The sequence below is a fragment of the Corvus brachyrhynchos genome, unplaced genomic scaffold (assembly GCF_000691975.1).
Source record: "Corvus brachyrhynchos isolate BGI_N302 unplaced genomic scaffold, ASM69197v1 scaffold97, whole genome shotgun sequence".
Lineage (NCBI taxonomy): Eukaryota > Metazoa > Chordata > Aves > Passeriformes > Corvidae > Corvus > Corvus brachyrhynchos.
Genome location: NW_008239758.1, coordinates 3831528 through 3840964, shown reverse-complemented (window position 1 = coordinate 3840964; position 9437 = coordinate 3831528). Strand labels below are relative to the sequence as shown.

The 9437-nt window shown below is 40.1% G+C and overlaps 1 protein-coding gene across 5 annotated transcripts in view; it reads right to left on the bottom strand.

Moving 5' to 3' along the window:
• ADAMTSL3 (ADAMTS like 3) overlaps positions 1–9437 on the bottom strand; it is a 181538-nt gene that overhangs the window by 63658 nt on the left and 108443 nt on the right. For all 5 annotated transcript variants that reach the window (XM_017742691.1, XM_017742687.1, XM_017742690.1 and 2 more), the window contains one exon: positions 2567–2641. In XM_017742691.1, coding sequence (XP_017598180.1) covers positions 2567–2641 — 75 coding nt within the window. The remainder of the gene's footprint in view (positions 1–2566; positions 2642–9437) is intronic.

Sequence of the window (9437 nt, the reverse complement as noted above, 5' to 3'; positions counted from 1 at the left end):
GTTCCCAGGGAAACAGCTCCTGCTCCCAGCGCAATAAAGAGCAAGTCATGGTGCTGCCCAAATGCTGCTTCTTTCCTGTGAGATTCCTTTGTAGGTAGCACAAAACAAAACAGGCATTCTTCTCAAAAAGCAACAAGCAACACTGAGCATCTGTCAAAGAGCAGTGCACAAACCCACAGCTAAATGCTGGCACCTAATGCAAATCACTGTGAACAGAGAAAAAATTGACAAAAGGAAAAAAGGTTCAGTTCTTTTTAGTAACGTCTAACCTCCCTAAGTTCACGAACTCAGTTATCTAGCATTAGCCACTTGTAAAAATATTAGCTTCTGGTTTTCCTGTTTCTTCTGCTGGAGGATTAATTTCAGGGAACTTTCCATCTTTCTTTTGATTTTAATGCTCTTAAAACAACTACCAGGAAAGCCATAATACAGTCCAAATCAAAAACAAAACCAACACAATGAAACATTTTATTCAGACCCATTTTTGTGCTAATTACTTGGTTTTTTTCCACCAAATCTTTCACCAAACCCAAGCAGGCAGAAGTACAGGGGGGCCCTATTTGTTAAAAACCCAAAGTAACATCTTGGCTCTCTGATGAATCTGTTACCTGTCTTAAAGTGCCCACAGACACAAACAAAGTACTTAATCTAACCAGCTACAGAGAAATGCACTCCTCACTCAAACTAACTGCTGGTTGCAAAACAATGCTCAGAGCATTTGTTTCAAATCTGTTATGTGCTACATCTCCAACCACATTTCCATTTTTGATTAGTCCAGCAGCTGTGCTTTCCTGGAACAAGACCAGATCATAAACCCAGGATGAAGCACCACAGAACACAAGATGAAGGGAAAAGTGCCAGACACTCCATAGTGCTCTTCAAGTTTTTGCTATTGCTGCTAACTGTACTTGAAGGACAAATATATACTGGCAACAGGAGGCAGTATAAAATCTTAACAATGAGTAGTCCCTGCTTCACCTGTTAAATTCAACTTCTTGCAAGCCAGGAAAAACATCTCTGACAAATGGAACCTGTAAAAATAGGTGATTATTTTTAAAATTCTGGCTTTAATTATACCAGCAAACTCACACTGAAGTCAATGAAGTTGCAGACAAAGGATCATTTGGTATCTCCTGTTAAGTGACAAACCCCCACGAACACATACAGTGGGGAAGGTGGAGAAGCACCCCTGGAGCATTGGCTCTTGGAGAGGTGGCTATGAAGCCAGAAGCGATTGCCACCTCTCTCCCCACAACAGCTCTCAGTTGTTTTTCACCTCTGCAATTTTAATTTTAGGTAAAAAATGTCTAAATCCTCACAGATTTGCAAACAGATGTGCTGGTGGAAGTGGTTAAAGGAACATTTCACAATTCTCATCCAGCCAGAGAGTGAACTAACAAAGGTAATGCCAAGCCACAGCTTCTTTACGGAACCACCCTGGGTAGGAAGCCAGGAGCACTCTGTACTTAGTTACTGACTTGCTGCTGCATTCCTCAGGAGCTTTCCAGAAATCCCCCAGGAGCTGCTCAATCTAGTACTTTTTCCTCATACAAAGCTGAAACAACAACTTCCTTCTGCAGAACTACTTAAGAAAGTCCAAGAGTCCTGACCTGAACTGGTCAGTATCACTCCTTCACACATCCCCTCCAACAGTTTTAAGGGAATATTATTTATTTCAATGTAAGCTCAGCTTTGTATATTTTTTGTATCAGTGGTATATCTAAAAGTCATTGTCACTCTGGAGCTGTTCTGAAGTGGGAGTTTTATTTCAGTTTTTTTCTTTGAAAGAACGTGACAATATATTTCTGAAAGCAAACAAACTGATGGGCAGTTTTCAAACAAAATGCATTTTTTACTTCTGTTTACATATCTCAGAGCTGAAGTTCTTTTTATTTATATGATCCAGACTACATCTGCCACTCCTACAAATAAAAAATTGTTCAAAGTTAAGTGAATAGTTTATTTCACTGCCTGGTATGGCAGCACCACTCACCACTGAAACCATTAATTCTTTACACAAACTAGGCCTATGGATAAAGAAATTGCCATAAACACTGCCATCAGCCTTATAAGAAAATATTGGAAACCAACTGTCTGACAGAAAAGCAAACTGTTTCTCACTGGTGGTATGTAACAGCCAAAAGAATGACAAGGAAACAGGAACTCCGTAGCTGTTCACCCTACTTCATTTTTACCTAGATCACTTGTCAGAGGCTTCAACAGAAATCTGGTTCTGAGTTATGCAAGGGTTATTGATCCCACACATAATCCTCTGGAAGTATTTTATTTTTCATGCTGTTTAAGAGTGCACTGTATTTGAGGCACCTTATATTGCTTTACATAGAAGGAATAGAAAGCACCACTGTGTATTCTATTTCTTTTTACCAAGTAGACTTTCCAGTGTTCTCTAGGACTATCTCCAGGCTGGATATTAAAGATGGGAAGAGGAATCAAGGTATCAAGGTCATGACCTTACCCATATTACCAAAGTTTGGATGAGTTCAGATACAAGGTGCTGTTTTTATCTTCTGCCTATGTATAAATAAATAAAACAGCTCAGTCATACCAAGGTGTGCTGGTCCTTTCAGGGTAATTCTCACACTGCGACTCCCATGTGGTACAGCAATCACAGTTTCTTCCCCTAGGAAAATTAAACAACTGTTTTAGAAGTTATCTTTCATCAGGGAATTCGTACATCACACAATTAGACTGAAAACTGTCAAATATGTCTAAGAAAATATTGCACAGCTTTCACAATTTTTCTATTAAAAATATTATGTTATTTTATTAAGTACAGTGTACTGAGTCTGTTTGCTATGTCATGCAACTGTTCTACGAATGGACCTGTAAATCTTGCTTGCTCTTGGAAAATAATTTGCTATTAACAATAAGAACTGAAATGTCAGTAGTGTATTAGGAACATATTTACACTCTGTTGTCCTGGTTTTATTTCCTAATAACTGAATTGACATAAGGAATCTGCTAAGTAGTCCTTCCCCCTTACAAAAATCTGCAGCTGTTCAGTCTCATTTTGCCCACACCTCATTTCCTGCTGCAGGTCACAACTTTAATAAGTGGCAGGACTTACAGGAAATAAATCATCTACTTAACACTAACCCTTAACCAATTACAGACCAGTTAAGAGCAAATATATAATAGCTATAAGGTATATGTTGTAAGTGTCTGCATCTAACTTACCATATAAGATCATTTCTTCCAGTAAGAGGCTCAGTTTAAAATGAACTATAAACCCAACCAGTCCCCAACAGGACATGTCAATACAAAACAGCTTTTGGCTTCCTGAAAGGCCTCTTCATATATAAATGTGCAACACACTTACTTCAGTGCATTTTACAAAGGCAGAAAGTTATTACTTTTCATTTCAAATGTAGGAAGCCTGTGATTTGCCCGAGCAAACTGGGTTACCAGTCAAAGAAACAGACTAGAGACCCTCACACCAGCAAAAGCAGTGCTCTCAGAAAAGGGCATCCACAGGGACACCCACAAAAGGAAGAGAGAAGCATCCAAGGAGGACAGCATCACTGTGCTGTCACCCACTTCCATCATGGCCCAAGTGTTCATCCTCTGTGAGGCAGGACCTGCCACATGTGCCCACTGCAGGTACCCCCTGCTCTGTTTGAGGATGGAACTACTGTAACTTCAGTGGCTGTGCAGAGGAAGTTCCTTTTTGCAGATTTAAAAAGTAATGCGTGTTGAAGGTCAGTGATACACTGGCTCCAGAATTACTCATAAAATGTTTAGAGGAAGAATAGCTGAGTTTAGTTTTAACTGAAAAATAGTTGAAAAATGTTTCTTTCCACTTCAAACCAGACCCCTTTATAGTAGATGCTAAATTATCAGCTTCTGGTTTACATCTCCTTAGCATAAGCTCGATTTCCTGCCAAATGTTCAGAATACTTCAAGCAAATACTGCAATTATTTTTTCTGAAATAAACACCTTCTTATGTTACAGGTTTTATATCGTCAATTTCTAGGAAGGACATTTAAATATAACAATTTATTTTGGATGTAATAAAATATGAGCTTTATTAATTTCATACTTGGGTATTCCACCAGAGTGAAAAATACTACAGTAAAACAATAATACAACTAAGGAGTCCTGGAAAAAACATTAAATACTGAGCACTTAATATCTTTTTGCATCTTGGTTTTTCATCAGAGGAATTGCTAAAGATAGCCAGGAGGTAGTGGGTGTGTATATCTTTAAAGTAAGGAAATAACTACTGAATTCACATGTGCTCAACAGTATTTGAGAGAAAGCAGGTTTGAGGGGCCCGTCCATCCTTACTTGGCTGGGAATTGTATCCCATCCTGATAACACCCATCAGTCACAGCACAAAACCTCGAGTCCAAGTCGATTATGACCAGTTCAGAATACAGGAACTGCTGCTCTGAAGGGGGACCACGGGCACAGCCCAGGTTTGCAGATGTGCACACATGTGCAGGACTCTCCTCTCGAGAGCAGCCAGGGCCGTCCTGCTGTGCTTCCTGCACCTCCCCACAGGCAGCTCCGCTCCCCCGGCAGACCCTGCTGATCCCTTTTCAGGATGCTTCACATTCCTTCAGCAGTACTACAGACATTCCACCCTCACCGAAGCACTCTCTGATATGGTCCAAAATTCTCACGGGGGTGCTAAATCTGGTGTTTCTCTACGGCAGAGACAATATTACCAGAAAGTGTTTTATTTGCATTAGAGATGACTAAGCTCACCGCCACAGCAGCAGTCAACCTCTGCAGCCCACAGACCTGTCAAGAAGTCTGACAGCAGGAGAGTTTTGTAACCTGACTGAGATAGTTATGACCTAGGGCAGTCTTTCCTTGAGATGAAGTAAATTATAGGAAAAAATAAATGTGAGATTTTTGGACTTCTGAACAGAGATGAGGATTTGGAAGAAATGGGACAGAACTGACCATAAGGGATTCCCCCTCCTCCTCCTCCTTGGGACAGCTTTGAAACAATAGTTATGTTTGGCCAGGTCTGGCATCCAAAACTACATATTCCAAAGGTCTCCAGTTCTCGGCTGAATGTAATTCATATTCTTAAAGAAACACAAGGCTCTGTAAATCCATTTTAAATGGTTATGCTGTACATTTCCCATTAAATCAGTAGTATCTACACTGTTAAAACAGTGAACTCTCATGAAAACATAAGGGGAAATTGCTGCCCTGAAATCTATACCGAGAATTTTTGATTACCTTTTTTCCCCCCCTTACAGTATTTCTGTGTCTTTGAAAGTTAATTGCTGACCTTTGTCTAAAGCTGAAAACAAATACCCTCAAAATCATCTGGAACATGCAGAAGCACTAGAGTCTAACATCTGAGCTCAGATTAAGGGCTCACCTTGAAAATTGAGAAACAGGTGAGATTTTGTCTCTCTGTCCTAACACTGCTTCCAGGGCAGGGATTCCTAACAGCATGTGAGCCATCTGCCTCCACTCTCACCCAGGGACTCTCTCAGCAAATGTGTGCACACACTACACACAGCACTTGCTGATTAAGCTCCCGGATTGCTTTTACTTTAGATGGCAAGGTTTGATCCTGTTTCTATGGTGTTAATGTGGATTTAGATTTTGGATCTCAATGAGAGCAAGATCAGACTCCCTGCTATGGTAAGACTGGGAGCTAATCCCCAGGATCAAAATAAAGGAGCACATTCCTAAACTCAATCCAATTCAGCAGGTTTTATTTATTTTTCCATGTGGGCCATGGTGGACCCATTTACTGCTTCACATATGGGCCAGTTGGGATTTTTTCCCTCTCTCCTCTTATAGCAGGCCAGAGGGTTTATTTCAGGTCTATAAAAAAAGTGTTTCTTTCTATGTATTTGCTCAGAACTTATTTGCTGGTTCCCTGGTTCTGATCGAAGGCCTTTGTGCTCCCAAAGTACAAATGATAATCCAGGAACAACTGCAGAACACAAGAGCTAAAAATCTCAAAATATTTGGAGTCTTACTGCAGTGGCTTCCCTCATCCACTCTGGCATCAGGCATAATTTCAGAAGACACTGCTGCTGGATTTAGTGCTGACCTGCCTAATGAAAGCAATCTGGGCAAAGCCAAACACATGCCCTGGAGAAAACATAAAAGACATACAGCAAGCAGCCCCTCAAGAAAATGGATCTTCAGGAAATGCAGTGCAAAGTAAGTAATGAAAGAGCCAATGTTCTTACAAAGAAATTTCTTCAAGACAAAAGAGACCATGAAAGTAAAGAAGGAGGCTTCATACTACCAATAGCAGCCCCAAGTAAACCAATCAAACTAAAGGGATGTCGAGGCTGAAAGAGTTGGTGCTGAAGACCCAGCATCCACACTACAAAATTTCAGGTGCCTCACTGGGACTGAATCTAGTCTGATCCCATGGACTTTATATTCTGTAGCTGGTGGAGAACATCAGGTGCTTTTCTGGGACACATCTTCTGGTTTAGCTTCATCAAAAAATTCCATTTTATACTCTCCAAGAGTATCAATCGCTGTGATGTGAACTGATGAAAGTATGTTAGGGCCATGATGAAATTTGCTTCAAAAAACATGCTCCTTATCCACACTGAGATGCTAGTGCATTGCATTCTATCCCTCTCCACACAGTTTTCCTGCCAAACCAGTCCCAATTCCCTCCTCTGGCTCTACACATGGTTGATTTTTCCCCTTCCTCTCCACGTGTTTTTGACTCCATCTCCCACCCAGATTCCTTATCTAATCTCAGTCTTCTACTCTTCCTCTTTTCCTTGACTCTGTGTCTGTACAGCCAGTCCTACATCCTCCACCCACCTTCTCATATCTGCCTTTCCTCCACTGCACAAACTAACAACAAATTTTTCTGTTCGGCTCATCTCATCTTTCCCTCTCACATGATCTCATCACTCCCCACCATAGGTCTGAAGCTCAGATGACTGGCAGCTCTCCACAAAATGTCTTCTGAATGCCTGAATGTGAGGTAGGAGGCATCATGGGGTTCATCCCATGGCACCTGTTCCACACTGCAGTAAACCAGAAAGCAAGAGCAACCTCAAGGAAAAATTTTAATAGCTTATTTCTGGAAGAGCGACATGTTAATGTATTCTGAGGAGGCTGCACACATATGATCTGTTTGCAGCTAGGACTTGCAACAAGCTAGAGAACACTTAAAAGGATAAGTTTTCAGAAATTTCAGCTGTTAACATCCAAGAAGATTCCACAGAAACTGAAGGAAAAGGTTGGGGGTTTTTTTGTAAAGGTTGTAGTAAAATATGTGTTGATGTTCACAGACATTGCAAAAGACTTATCCATGATCAGAAGACCACTGCCTGCCAAATTTCAAATCCCTGATCTGTGATCAAGTCCAACAATGGGGGGATGTTAAGATATATTAAAGAAAATGTTTCAAGAATGTTTTGACAGTGGGAAACAACATGTTTTTCTCCTCTGTGTCCTTGGAATACACTGAGTTGTTTTGGCTGAATTTTCTCCAAAACACATAGCACCTGGCATGAGAAGTTTCTGACACAACTGTCGAATTTTGGCAAATAATCCTGCGTATAAAGTGAAGTATCAGGCAACCTCGACAACTGGGGTTTCTAGCTCCATGTATATTGATTTCAAAGAGAGGGAAAAAATGTGAGGCAGGAAGTTGTCACAAAGTTGAGCTGGCTGATGACACAGAGGGCAGAGCTGTGCCAAAGGTCTCTGATAGATAAATGACCAAAGTGAAATTAGGTTTTTGGTTAGGCATGCCTGGGGATGATGACATACAAACAAGTGAGAAGAAGTGACCAATGGTATATTACACAAGTGCTACAGGAAATAAAGGACAGGGAAAAAGGAAATTCTGTTACAAAGCCATCGCCAGTGAAAGCTTTTATATAAGAAGCTCTTTAGCAAAACATTAAAAAAGATAAAACTTGCAAGTAGCTTGCAGTTTGGGAATCAAATAAAACCAGATTAAGACAAGTTCGTGCCTTCAACTTTACCCCTCCATTGAACCAGCATCTTTCCTTTTTCATTGGTATCAGAACCAGAACACTTTCCTACCATTTCTTGCCAATGATGGTGTAGAAAGGAGATATGAGGGCCCAATCCCACAATTTTTCCATGTGCACAGAGTTCAGTGGAGTTAATGGGAGTTCCATGCATACAGTACTAGAAACATCAGGCCCAAGATATCTCAGTTCCCAATGGGATGGTACATTTTACAACCTATTACACTTTTTGTTTGAATATCATTAGTCTAACCTTTAATCATTTTACCAGAATGTTGGAATCTGGCTTGCTGACAGAATTTTAACTTACTTTGTCTTTCAAAGGCAATTAAGTGTTAGTGGAAAAAATAAAGAGCTTTTGAAATGACTGTTCATTTCATATTTGCAAAACAATAAGCTGCCTTTCAGTGCTGTTTAACTTTCTGATCAAAGGCATTAATTCAGTGTAAAAACATATAAAAAAAACCATAAAACAAAATTAGTCCTTCATGAGAAATCATTTGCTACCAATGCCTAAATGTCTTTGTTTTAAAGTAAGGACTAAGATAACCAAGCAATATTATTTTCCCTTATGCCTCTTTTTTTATACTAAAATCTTTGGCTCTTGCTTTCCTTCCAGTTCTTTAATTTGCTTCATTGAACAGTAAAATTTACATCCTGCTCACAGCCTTAGGCTCCCTCTTAAATACATGTCTGTCATGTGTCGATATTTTCTCAACGCTAGTTCTGAAAGCTTCCAAATGACTCCTCGGAAGATAATGTGCCTCCCTTCACTGATCTTTTACCACAAAGAAAGGATGGCTTTATTTCCACATTTCATTCACACACAGGATAGTTATATGGAATTCATTGCGTAGTGTTGAACAACTTGACCTAAAAAAGATTTTGGCACCATCACAATACCAAGAAAAACATCCAGTTCTGAATTTAGTAGCGTGTGTACCATTTGCTCATGCCAGTGGTAATTCATTCATATCATCCAGCCTGCTACTGCACAAGATAAACCCAAAAGTTGGCAAAACTGGCATCTTTCCTCAGAATAGTATTTCTCAGCCTTTAATTTTAAAGGACTCTTAAAGAGACACTGAGTTATGACAGAGGAAACAATGAACCATGGGCATTCTTGATAACCTTCAAGGTAACAGGAGACCTTCCACCAACTGATGTCAGCTGTAGTCAGCTCTTACCTGAACCAGAATACCACAAGTGAGATTAATATTTTCTGTCACAAAATGACAGTTTCAAAACCAGATCCCTTTTACCACTCTGTCGTTATTGTCCTTCCATCCTACGCAGCAATTGAATGCAAAACTTTTTATTTCACTTATTGTGAACTATCCAACCAGAGTCACCAATCCAACAAGTTTATTTTGGGTTGCCTTAGAACTAGCTATGGTGTCCCCAGGAATCATCCTTCTCCAGGAGAATCTCTATTGCTGTAAAACCGGAGCAGAAAATGC